The 12691-nt window shown below is 38.0% G+C and overlaps 1 protein-coding gene and 1 long non-coding RNA gene across 2 annotated transcripts in view; one reads left to right on the forward strand and one right to left on the reverse strand.

Annotated features, from left to right (window-relative positions):
- The window catches only part of LOC131190238 (uncharacterized), a 30809-nt gene that overhangs the window by 6674 nt on the left and 11444 nt on the right, over nucleotides 1-12691 (forward strand). Inside the window, exon 3 of the long non-coding RNA XR_009153267.1 lies at nucleotides 2561-2926. This is a non-coding gene — a long non-coding RNA (uncharacterized LOC131190238). The remainder of the gene's footprint in view (nucleotides 1-2560; nucleotides 2927-12691) is intronic.
- Nucleotides 2565-12691, reverse strand: part of SLC25A48 (solute carrier family 25 member 48) — a 37833-nt gene continuing 27706 nt past the window's right edge. The window contains exons 6-7 of the mRNA XM_058167401.1: nucleotides 9025-9158; nucleotides 2565-2741 (exon numbers count right to left, since the gene is read on the reverse strand). Coding sequence (XP_058023384.1) covers nucleotides 2622-2741; nucleotides 9025-9158 — 254 coding nt within the window. The 3' untranslated portion in view covers nucleotides 2565-2621. The remainder of the gene's footprint in view (nucleotides 2742-9024; nucleotides 9159-12691) is intronic.

The raw sequence follows: 12691 nt of genomic DNA on the forward strand, positions 1-12691 counted from the left end.
TTAGGTCTCTTTAACCTGTCCTCTAATACTTTAACTGAGGGAACTTCCACACTGCCATTGTTTTCAGTCTTGAAAACTTCAGAAGTTCTTTGAATAGTAATTGTCTTCTGTTAGCTTGAAATGTCAAGAATAATGGAAATGATCTCCCTGGCCCAAGCTACTTCAGGTTCAAACACAATAAAAAGACTTGCACCTACAATTTCAAAAGAGAGAGGAGAAAAGTATTCAGTAGCCTGGACCACTTAATTAACACATGACCTGAAAAGAGATGTAGCTGTTTTAAAGATATTCAAATGGAAATCTGCAAAAAAAAAAAAAAGCGGTGGGTGGGACACACAACTGCTTTAATAAAATCTGAAAGATGCTGTGCTCATTTGAGGTCAGAAGCATTTATGATTAATTTTCAATATGTCTTCTGCCCTATTTTCAAATAAACCATCTTAGCTTTTCAGTTCTGCTGATATTGGGAATGCAGAGATTCGGAACTGCTTTAATCTGGCATAGAATACTCGTAAAAGTTTCCTAATTTTTCTTCTATTCAACAATTCATCTAGACTTTTGTTGTTTTTCTGTTCTTCTTTTCCCGTTACAAATAGTAATGCTGTGTTAGACCACAGGAGGGCACTGCCATATTATTAATGTAATTAGGCAATTTTTCAATGCTGCTACAGTAAAAACGAGTAATTTTTAACAAGAAGTTCCAGATGCAAGACAACAAAGTGTTTATATTAAACAGCTTTGCATAAGCAGCCAAAATTGATTTATAGCGTCTTTCTCTTGTTTCACCATCTCTGTTAAAGGGAATTCTCATTTACCATCTACTTTTCCGTAGCTTTCATTGTTTTACTATAGTAAAACAAAGAATTAAAATTGACCCGTTCTAATTGCCACTCTAACAAAGGTTGCTGTAATAGGTGGAAACCAGTAGATGTCAGTGTTATGTTTTAGTTAGTACACTTACAGCTAGCAATTATTCTGCCTTTGCTTTATAATGACTAAGAAACAGTTGAATTTTTGACACAGTTGGATTTTGAGAGTTCTTTCACTTAAAATTCACTAAGCATACATCGTGTATGGTGATGATTCTGTTGACCCCTAGAAAAGTGACGTGACTGTCATCTGGGAGTCCCCTTATATTATGGTCTTCAGGGGTGCTATGCTATAGATTTCCAGATTTGAAAGATTCCAGATTGAATCCCTGTTCACTAAGTTGAGTTCTAGTGATCGGACAAGATTGTTGCTGTTGTACTAGCCTCTCTTCTGCATAGCAGCTTTCTTACCTGCTGTTCCTTGAGTCCATTTCTGGGTTGATGACGGGAATTCTTCAGACTTACAGTTTTGGGGGAAATTTTAATCTGCCTTTCCTAGGAATGGGGTCTGAGATGGCTTGGGAGTGCATGGTCTTCATGACAGCCATGGGCCTATCCTAGGTCATCCAGTTCCCGATGCAGGATAGTGGGCACACTCTGGATATGGTATTCATATCAGAGTAGATTTCGTACCATTTAACTTTCACCCTTTCCCACAAATCGACGGAACAGTTGGCATCTGTTTGTCTCAAGAAATAGAAAAGACTGCCAGGATCTGGTTCAAGAGACAAAAGTATGAGGGTGGGGGTGTTGTTCCTTTTTTTAAGCAGTTTATCTCATTGGTGGCAGAAGTATGCAGCCAATAGCGGTCATTGCATGCAGAAATAAATACTGATAACAAAAAGATTCATTTCAAGAATAATTTGTTTTATTAATTACAGTATCACTAATTAAATTAAAATTCAGAAAGTAGAGACGTTGCTTTTCATTAACCTTCATATATTACTGTTTATAATTTTCTTGAGGGCGGGCAGGGTGCCTAGCAGTGGTGAAATCTGATCCAATTTATTACTGGTTCGCTAGCTGCACATGTGTGCCAAACATGCACTCACATGTGCAGTGCACACCACGCACCAAATGTGAGGTGTCCGCGCACAGTGCACGGCAAAAGGAGGCATGGGGTAAGTAGAACAGCACGCAGGGAGAGGTGTGATCAGCTGTGGCGCACAATCTTTTTTTTTACTTTCAAAAGCATTTTTTACAACCTATTCGGCCAAATAGGTTGTAAAAAATGCTTTTAAAAGTAAAAAAAGAGGCTCTGACGATCGCACAGCTCAGCTGTGATCGTCAGAGCCTCTTTTTTACCCTTTAAAAGCATTTTTACAACCTATACTATTCGGGCAGGAAAAGCGAGCGAGCCGGAAAGAAGCGGCAAGCGGGCAAGTGGGTGACCGGGCGATTGGGTGGTCATGGGTGGGGGGGGAGGGGCAGGGGTTTTTGCTACCGGTTCTCCAAACCACCCGCTGCCATTGCTACCAGATCGGCTGATCCGGTACAAACCGGGAGCATTTCACTCCTGGTGCCTAGAAGTAACTCTTATTAAATTACCTTTGTGTGTGTTTTCCCCACAAACAACAAAATTTCAAACAATTAAAAAGTGTTTTTTTTAAAGTGCCAAAAACATGGTTTGTGCAGATGGAGAACAACTGGATACTGTCCATGATATCCACCCCATTTTTCATCTTTTTCAGATGATTGTGCTGATGGAACATATTTAGAAGTGCTCAAGGTTCTGTGAAACTGACCTGGAATTCAAGGATTTGTCTCGGCTTCTTTTCTTAAGGCTTTGAGTGAAAGTTCGTATCCAAGGAATGTGGCAGCACTTACAGGGAATCCTCGCACTGTATTCACTGTAAGACCTCTGAAAAAGACCTGATTATAAGAAAAAAGAAAATGTTATTTCTGTCAGATATTTTTTGAAGAAATTATTTGAACAGGAAAGAAAAACCAGATATGAAGAAAGGTCTATTTTCTCGCCATTATTTTTTTTTTTTTTTTTTTTTTTTCCAAAAAAAGTTTTTATTGGTCAAAAAAAAGTTTATACAAATACATATCAGGTATGGTAAATTTTCATTTTTCTTATACGTGATAAGAATTTTACTCAAAATTTTAAACACATACAACAGCCATATGGCAAGCAGGTGTCTGAGTAGCTAAGTTTACCAATCTTACATACAATAAAGAAGGGTCAAGAATAATCAGAATATCATACGAAGAGAATAAGTAAAACCAACACAATACCAAATATCTTTGTCACCCCCAAGTTTTGGATCCCAGACCTCTGGGTTCAGCCTGACCCACCCCCAGGGCCGCAACAGCGGCAGCCGCCTCCGCCCCATGGTCTATAACCTCCCCTTCTTCAATTCCTGGGTCATCTGATTCCAGGAGGGCTTTGTGTTCCTCCACATAGGCCGTAGCCTCCGCAATTGTACTAATTTTTTCGTAATGCCCTCCCGGAAAATCATCAATCCCTCTGGCATCAGCCATCTGAAGCCTACTCCTTCTGGTACAATTTGCTTGACAAAAGTAATATTTCTTTCTCATTTCACGTACCTGTCTGGGAATCTGCCTCAGAATGGCTATCTCCCTGCCCCTATAAGTCAGTGCCCCACTCCTATGTTTTCTAAGAATTTCATCTCGTCTCTCTTTTCACGAATTTGACATGAACCTCTCTAGGAACTGCATGCGTGCGTGCATATTGTGAATTAACTCTATAAACTCGATCCACATCCCAATTCATAAAATCAACACCTCTCCCAAGAAATTCTCCCAACAGTTTAGTCACAACATCTCTCAAATCTTCTTGGTCCACTTCTTCCAAATTTTGAAACCTAAGGAAATAAGACATTTTATCCATCTGTAATCCAAGCACAGCATTGCTTGTCGTCTCCCTCTTTTCTGCACTGCCCGCATCTCACCCTCAAACCTTCCACTTTCTGCTTATTTTCTGCTGAGACTTGTTGAGTATCCTTTAAGTCCTTTTGGATAGTCACAATTTCTGCTCTTATTTCATCAGTTTCTTGTCCATATTAGATAACTTTTCCAAAATTCTCTCCATTTCTCCAGCAGTTGGTCTCTGACCTTTTGCCATTAAAAAAAAATTTTTAAAGTCCTCAGGCAAGCACAGTATCCTTATAATTTCCTCCGGATCCACCAGGGGGCACTCACAGGAGCAACGAGTCCAGAGTACAGTTAGTCAACCAGGAAACCGAAGGGAAGTGATGTCATCAAGATTCTCATAATGAAGGCGGAAGCTGGACGCCACCATTGTTCCCCAGAGGAGGGGGCCTCAAACCCTCCTCCTAAATTTCTCCATCACCTCTTCTCTCCAGAGCTCCACAAAACCGGTAATCTTATTATTTTAAGTTCTCCTCTCCAAAGTGATTCGTACTCCTTCCAGTCGCAGGGAGAAAACCCCCGCACTCCGGAGTACTCCACTCACGTTGCCGATATCCCTTCCTTCTTCATTCCTCAATTCTTCTCCGTTCCTGTTCACCACCAGGCTGCTGCAATTATAAATCAAAGCCCGGTGTCACTGGGCACAGCGGCCCAGGCGACGACCAAAATAATGGCCGCGGCCTGTGGCCTCCGAACCCCGCCGAGCCTAGGACGCGCCAGCATCGGTCCCCCCAGTCCTGTATATCGGCTGGGAGACCCCTGGCGAGCCGTCCGTGCGGCAGGTGTCCTTTTCGGAACACCTGGCCCCTGAGGGCCTCGGCGGCGGCCGGATTCGGACACTGGAGGCAGGAGAAGCCTTCCAGACGTCCGTTGCCACCGGATACCGGAAGTCGTCTCGCCATTATTTTATAAGAAACACGAAGAGTGAGCTCAGCTAGATGATTTCCCACAAGTTCTGCATTGTATATATTGGCATTATATACCTTTTAGCATCCAATATTACAATTACAAGGGGAAAACATACAACCTATAATCCTACACAAAGAATACAAGGAGAGCCAGTTGATAGATTCTGTGTAGTGAAACTACATCAGGATCAAAGGTTCCCACAATGAGGTTTCCAATTGCTCAGACACTCAAGGATCTGAAAATACTGTGGATACGTGACTATTTGTCAGTACTGCAAATGGGAATACAAACGTGAGGGTACCTTTCTATATTCACCTATACCTTCCCTTTATTAACTCTGCAATAACAAGTTCTTCTAGGCTTCCAAATGTTTTCAATATAGGGTAGTCCAATATAGGGCTGTTGTCTTCAGGTTTAGAAATTGTTGTCTGAGCAGTACTCAGATTTCATAAAATTCAGTCTCCTTAAAGAACTTTCCTTATCAATGTTCTGTCCCATTTCAGGATTGGCTTCAGATTTTATGTGAGATGTAGAATCCATCTATTTCTGCTTTGGTTCCAGTTTATTACAGTAAATCTGTAAAAATCAAAAATCACTGTAATACTACACTGTCTGCAGACATTATACTCTGGTTTTCCAACAGTGTGGATTCTTTTACATAACATAACATAACATCAGAGTTGGAAGGGACCTTGGAGGCCTTCTAGTCCAACCCCCTGCCCAGGCAGGAAACCCTACACCATTTCAGTCAGATGGTTATCCAACATTTTCTTAAAAATTTCCAGTGTTGGAGCATTCACAACTTCTGAAGGCAAGTCGTTCCACTTATTAATTGTTCTAACTGTCAGGAAATTTCCCATAACCTATTTCCCAGGTACCAGCTTAAGCTAGCCTTACTTTTTTCCTCCTGTACTGTGATTCAGCATCCTATTTCTGAAGCTTTTCTTCTTTTTTTAAATCGAAGAAATATAGTAAATCCATCTGTATCCATAGTATCATAAACCCATAGTCCGAATTACTGGGGAAAAGAGTGGGCTACAAAATTACTGCTACAGTAAAATTTCATCTTCACAACTCAAAGTTCTTTTAATGTAACAGAGGAAATGTGTCAACATTTCTGGGAAGCTTTGAAAAATTTCAGTGTTTGTAAAAATGTGAATGTTTCTCATATCAGACTTTTCATAGTAAATTTCCCATTTGCTTATAAGCGTGTGTGTGTTTACACACACATACCACCTTTGAGAGAAACAATCATAAGCACTCTGGGTTTAAAAATAAAGGTGCACCAATGCACAAACCTGAAAAATTTTAACGTTTATATATAAAAAGTTGGTTTTAGAACTCACAAGGAGACTGTAGAATTGAAGGAAGATTAGTTATGGAGATATTGACTAGATAGCTCAATAGTGACATCAGGCTGAAAAGTCCTTCTTCAAGAGACCTTTTTGAAGATGGTGGAAGTAGTGTTGACAATTTTTTTAGTCACAACATTCTGATTATGAAATTCTCAGGATATATCAGCAATTACTTGCTCAGATTTTTCTCTAAAATATCCTTTAGATTAGAGGTGTGTGTTTTGGGGAGTGAGAGTCACACTCAACAACACAAGCTGAGCAAAGAGAAGGACTTGATCACAGAATTGAAGGAGGCCAAGGTTTTGTGGGGGTGATGTCTGAAAGTGTGTTACATTCTGGAGAGTTGTTTTACTCATTCTCTTTTTTTAAAAATATATATATATTATGCTTAGGGCCTGCTTTCTAGTGTTTCTTGTTTTTTGGGGGGTTGTGTGTGTGTATGTGTGCAGGGATTAATTTACTGCCTCAAAATGGTAAGAAGCAATGTCTCCCATGTTTCTGATTTTCAGTAGAGACTAATTATCAAAAGGTTTTGAGGTCCTCAGGGCACAGGGGAAGTGAAGTGAAGATAAAAAAGAGAAGCAGCTACCCTCAGGACAGAGCAAGTATAAATCAGATGTAGACATAATATTAGAAATAACTCTGTAAACCACATCATAAATATTGTTGCTGTGACTTGTTTGATGAATCACTTGTAACCAAAATACGAGCCAGAAAGCAATGTTTTGCCTTCAAAAAGGTTCAGATTAAAACCATGATGCTGCAGAGTGGTGAGATTAGCATTTTTGTCTTCCATATACAAATCCAGTCACCTGTCTCCCCCCCCCTTCTTCTCTCCTGTGAGAATTCAGGAGGAGGCAGCTGTATTTTCAGGTACATACCAATTTTACTCAACCTGGTGATTTCTGCTACTTAGAATTCCAAAGTAAACATGCTGAAAAGGATTTCTAGACTATTTAGTCCAAAATATCCGGAACGCCTTTGAATGGTGAAGATTATCCATCCATCCATCTATCCATCCAAAATTAAATTTAACTTTTTCAAGGCCATTGACTGCCAGACAGGTACAATCATGTTATTTTAGTCAAACAATCTACAATATTCCATGTTAGGATTTGTCTAGCAGGGAAATGGCATTCTTCCACCAAGAACAAGATTAAACAATCTTGTGAATGCCTGCAGTCAGTGAGAAACTGGCTTTGGAAATGCCCATGGAGATATAGCAGCAAGATTTGATATATGTAAATTGATATAACATGATGACTGAGACAAACATTGAGATTTTCAATGTAAATTCATATTGATACTATTGAACCAACTACTATGCCTGCAGAAAAATACTTGTGGAGTGTAACAGTATAAATTTCTGAGCTGTATTTTGAATTATAAATGGGTTTGTAGCAAGATTGAATAGATGGAGCAGGATTGAAAATACAAGAATAACTTTTTGAAAAATAAGTTATTTTGAAAAGTAAAAAACAATTTATTAAGTTTTGGGACTTAAGGCCATAACTCCATTGATAAATTGTACAAGGTCCTGCCAACTGATGCTATCAGCAGAATAGAAGACTTGGATTTATAAATTATTTAAAATATCATGGTTGAATGTATACAAAATGACTTCCTCAAAAAGAAAACCTAATTTATGAATATTATATGAAAGAAAATTGGAATATTTAGGACACACGATATACAATGAGAAATATCAACTCCTTCCACTAATTACGGAAGGGAAAAAACCAGGGGAAAATGATATTGGAAAATGACGTGCATCCTACCAGAAAAGTCTTATTTTTATATTTGGACAAAAAAAAAGAGAGTCTTATTTCTGTTAGTAAGATCAAAAGAAAAATAGAATTATGAACACGATATTCCACTGCTTTGCTTCAAACACGTAGTCATCAGGCTATTTCATTTGCCCAATACAGTTTTGTGAAGCTTGGAAAGGATGTTTTGCTTCAATAAAGGGTTGTGCAAATCATGCTTTGGAAGATGGTTCCCAAAGCAACCCCATGACCTACCTCCAGTACTTCTTGGGGTTGCTGAGCAAGGATTCAGAGTAATGCACATTTCATTCTTGATGAAAATCATGTTATTTTGTAATACCAACTATCTCAATGAACGATAATGCTCAAAATACTGGTGGCTCTTTGCATAGGAGGTAGACCTCTAATGAACCATTCCCTCACCTCTCATTGCTATACCTGAGTTTGTGAGCTGATAAATGAAATTGCATGAAGTCTACAGCTAACTGGGACGACTTTCTTGAGCAGTCCAGGAATTGTTCCAAAATAGCAGGAGAACTGAATTGGAACTACTGATCTACCACCAGTAACATGTTGTAAGAAAAAGAGGGAATCCATGTGTGACATCCCTATTGATTTACTTTTAGTTGCCTATATTTTTGTTGCCACTTTCAAAATTCATATGTTGTTATGAGCCACAGTTCAGAGTCTGAACTTGGCTCTGGAGATGTTACTCCAGCTGAGCCTGTGCTTCAGAATTGTCAGCCTCAGGAATCAATAAGCCAGGATTCAATTGAGCCTGATCACTCAAAGATGTCTCCTGTTCAACTGGACAAATCTGATGATGAGGTGTAAGCCCCAGGTGTTGGTACATAAAGTAAGCAGAGCAATTTTCCTCAATAAGACTTCTCGTGAAACAAAGAGCAAGCATGAGTAATTGCAGTCAGTGCTGCAGATAGATTTAGTTAGCTCCTGTGCTTGAGTCCTTGTAAACTGATTTTTTTTCATTATAACTACGGTATATTTATCAATATCCATTGGTGGGTTGGAAGGTAAAGAGATATGACTAATGAAAGCATTTTTGTACCACTTTTTTTCTACATGATATTCATGCATACCTAAAATTTGCGGTGTGATGAAGCTTTTGTCATTCTGACCCTATGTGCTCCCCCACTTCCCATGGATAATTTATTCATATTAAATTTGTTACCAATAATGAGATGGCATTCTCAAAAGGTCAGTGCTTACTTTTAGACCTTCAGTATTGTAACTTTGATAGATACAGTCAATGACTCCTTTGTATTTGTTTAAGTAAACTCCATCTGCTTGGATACGACATTTCACAACATCCATAGGAGTTGCTGTTCCCCAAGATATGATTCCTAGGGAGAAATTGGTAGATGTTAGCCATTAGATAGACAATACATTTTGAATTCATTTATGAAACCGAATAGCTGGGTTAGTATCTTTTGGGATTGAAGGAATTGGAGAAATCCTTAAAAATGGGGGATAGGAGATTTGTAAAAGCAAAACATTTTGTTTTTGAAGCATTTTTGCTAAGGTGGGAAAAGAATGGCGAAATGATGTTATAGGTAATCCTTGCTTAATGATTACCCTGTTTAAGCAACCATTCAAAGTTATGGCACTGAAAAGGTTACTTTACAACTAACCATCTCGACATCCCCACGGTCATGTGATCACCATTTGGGCACCTTACAATTGATGGGCACTTTTGCAACCATTGCAGTGACCCTCAGTGATGTGACTACCACTTGCATGCTTCACAGCTGGTTTCTGTCAAACAAACAATGGAGAACTGGCAGTGCAATTGCAAGTTGCAATTATATGATGTCTCTCTTAATGGTGGTAGGTGATGCATTTCATGACTGTAGAGTAGTGAGGTCCATCATGGTCACCATTAATTACTTGCTGTTTGGAAATATTCCTGCCATCATTGTGCCCCGGTATTAGACTAGAACCATGTAAATTTATGTTTTTAATTAAAGTTTTCAATCTTTTAAAATTTAAATTAATATTTCCCCTTTTAGTTCCTGCATTTCTGCAGGAAATGAGATGAGTCCATCATAGTGAAGTGATGTTTTGCTTGTTAATTACATCATTTAGCTATCGAATTGATAGTCTACTTGTATAATTAATAGAATTAATTTATATTGAAATATAGCTAAATGTTCTCTAGAATCTCAACAATGTCTCTTTAGATAATGCTTTATTAGAAAGACCATCTGTTCAAGACAACCTTGTTTGTTCCAGGTTCTTGATCAGACTATTTTGCATCAGTTGTGTTCTGCTGGGACACAACTTGAAATGTTTAAGCATACTTTTAGAAGGGCACTTGAGATGTTTTGAGTATTTCCAGCCATAAAGAACAATAAGAATGAATCTTTAGCTTCCTTGCTTTTTCATACAAGGGCCTTACAAATAGATGCATTGGTAGTACAAATTGATTGGTAACCTGGAACCCATCCTATTAAAACAAATGACCAAAGTGATGAGTTGGAAAATATTTTTGAAAACATTCCCTAATGGGGCACAATGTAGTTATTTTAGGTTCTGTTATCAGAAAAATTCTGGAATTCTTCTATCAACATATAAATATTTTCAAACTTTTTTTAAAAAAAATCCAAAAACAGTGGTATTTAAACTAAATTGAGATAGTGTGAGAATGATAAATGTGTAACAATTATCATGATGCAAGTGCTCCAACTTAGATACTTGCATCAGACAGCTAGTCAGACAGTGAGTACGCAAGAGCGCTAGTTTCATGATGACATCACCACATACAGTATACGTTATCCTTTTGGTATTGTCACATTTTGCAGCAGATGCCACCTTATAAATATTATGCTATTTGCCATTCCTGCTTCCTTTAACATGATAAACTCAATCAGCATGCATTGCGGTCAGAAAAACTAAAAAACTTCCTAGTCTGAAGAGGCAGACAGACAAAAATGAGAAACAAGATGAATTTAATTGCCCCAGACCAATTTTTCTGTAAAGTTGGTGATAGATAGATGGGAAAGATTAGTATTCCACATATTTAGGAACTAGAAATTTCACAGCCAGCCTATGGACAAAACATAAAAGCAACTGTTCCTTTTTGGTGTATCTAGTTTTGTTAGTTGGGGGAAGAACAGGCTACTTACTACATGCTTAACTACATGGATAAAATTAATATTTATAGTGGGGGGGAGTAATATTTTTGCCAAGCTATGCAATGTAAATATCTCATAGTCATAGTCTGAGAACAAACCTCAAAGCAATAGTCCAGACATAGTACTAAAAATTGCCCAATCTTGAAAAATACAAATACCTTGTTTAGTAGTCTAATATATTCTATATTAGTAATTTAATATTTTAATGTTCACACAATAAGATTTGAGGTTAGAATAGAATAGAATAGAATAGAATAGAATAGAATAGAATAGAATAGAATAGAATAGAATAGAATAGAATAGAATTTTTTATTGGCCAAGTGTGATTGGACACACAAGGAATTTATCTTGATGCATATGCTCTCAGTGTACATAAAGGAAAAGATATGTTAATCGAGAATTCTATGGTACAACACTTAATGATAGTCATAGGGTACAAATAAGTAATCAGGAAACACTATCAATATAAATCATAAGGATACAAGCAACAAAGTTATAATCATACAGTCATAAGTGGAAAGAGATGGGTGATGGGAACGATGAGAAGATTAATAGTAGTGCAGATTTAAATTCAATCAAGTTTAAGATCAAAAGTTTTGCCACTCCTAATTATGGCTCCTAGCTGTTTCCTACCAAACAACCATGTTTCTTCTCAACAATTAAATTAGGATTATTTTATTTTATTTATTTATTTGTCGAGTACGTATTAGATAATATATATAAGTATAAACATGAATTGAATACATAAAATGAATACAATTAAAGGAAACAGGACAGGGATGGTAGGCATGCTGGTGCTCTTATGCACGCCCCTTATGATTAACTACATTATTATGTAGGGTCTCCCTGCAGAAACATTGTGATGGAATCACAATACCCTACCTCCATCTCCGTTAGAGAATGATGGTTTGGGCATGGAATAATTGAGATGGTCCAAATATCTAATACAATAAATACAAGCTTGATGGATGACTCTCACCCTGCCAAAGACCTTGTAGATGACCCTCACCCCGTCAAAGACCTTGGAGTTCAAACGATCTAAGTGCCAAAGCCCACTGCAACTACATCGCCAAAAAGGCTTTAAGAGTTGTAAACTTAATCTTGCGTAGCTTCTTCTCCAGAAAGATTACACTACTAACCAGAGCATATAAAACATTTGCTAGACCAATTCTTGAATACAGCTCGCCTGTCTGGAACCCACACCTCATTTCGGACATTAATACAATTGAGCATGTCCAGAAATATTTTACAAGAAGAATTCTCCACTCCTCTGATCACAACAAAATATCTTATGCCACCAGACTTGATTGAAATCCTGGGTTTAGAAAATTTAGAACTCTGCCGTCTTCGGCATGACCTGAGTATAACTCATAAAATCATCTGCTACAATGTCCTTCCTGTCGAAGACTACTGCAGTTTCAATTGCAACAATACACGAGCACACAATAGATTTAAACTTAATGTGAACTGCTCCAATCTTGATTGTAGAAAATATGACTTCAGTAACAGAGTTGTTAACGCCTGGAATGCACTACCGGACTCTGTGGTCTCTTCCCAAAATCCCCAAAACTTTAACCAAAGACTATCTACTATTGATCTCACCACATTCCTAAGAGATCTGTAACGGGCGTGCATAAGTGCACCAGCATGCCTACCATTCCTGTCCTAATGTTCCCTTTGATTGTATCCAATTTGTATGGTTATTTCATGCTTATACTTATATATACTTTTGTGTTTGACAA

Source organism: Ahaetulla prasina, chromosome 2 (assembly GCF_028640845.1).
Source record: "Ahaetulla prasina isolate Xishuangbanna chromosome 2, ASM2864084v1, whole genome shotgun sequence".
In the NCBI taxonomy this organism is placed as follows: Eukaryota; Metazoa; Chordata; class Lepidosauria; order Squamata; family Colubridae; genus Ahaetulla; species Ahaetulla prasina.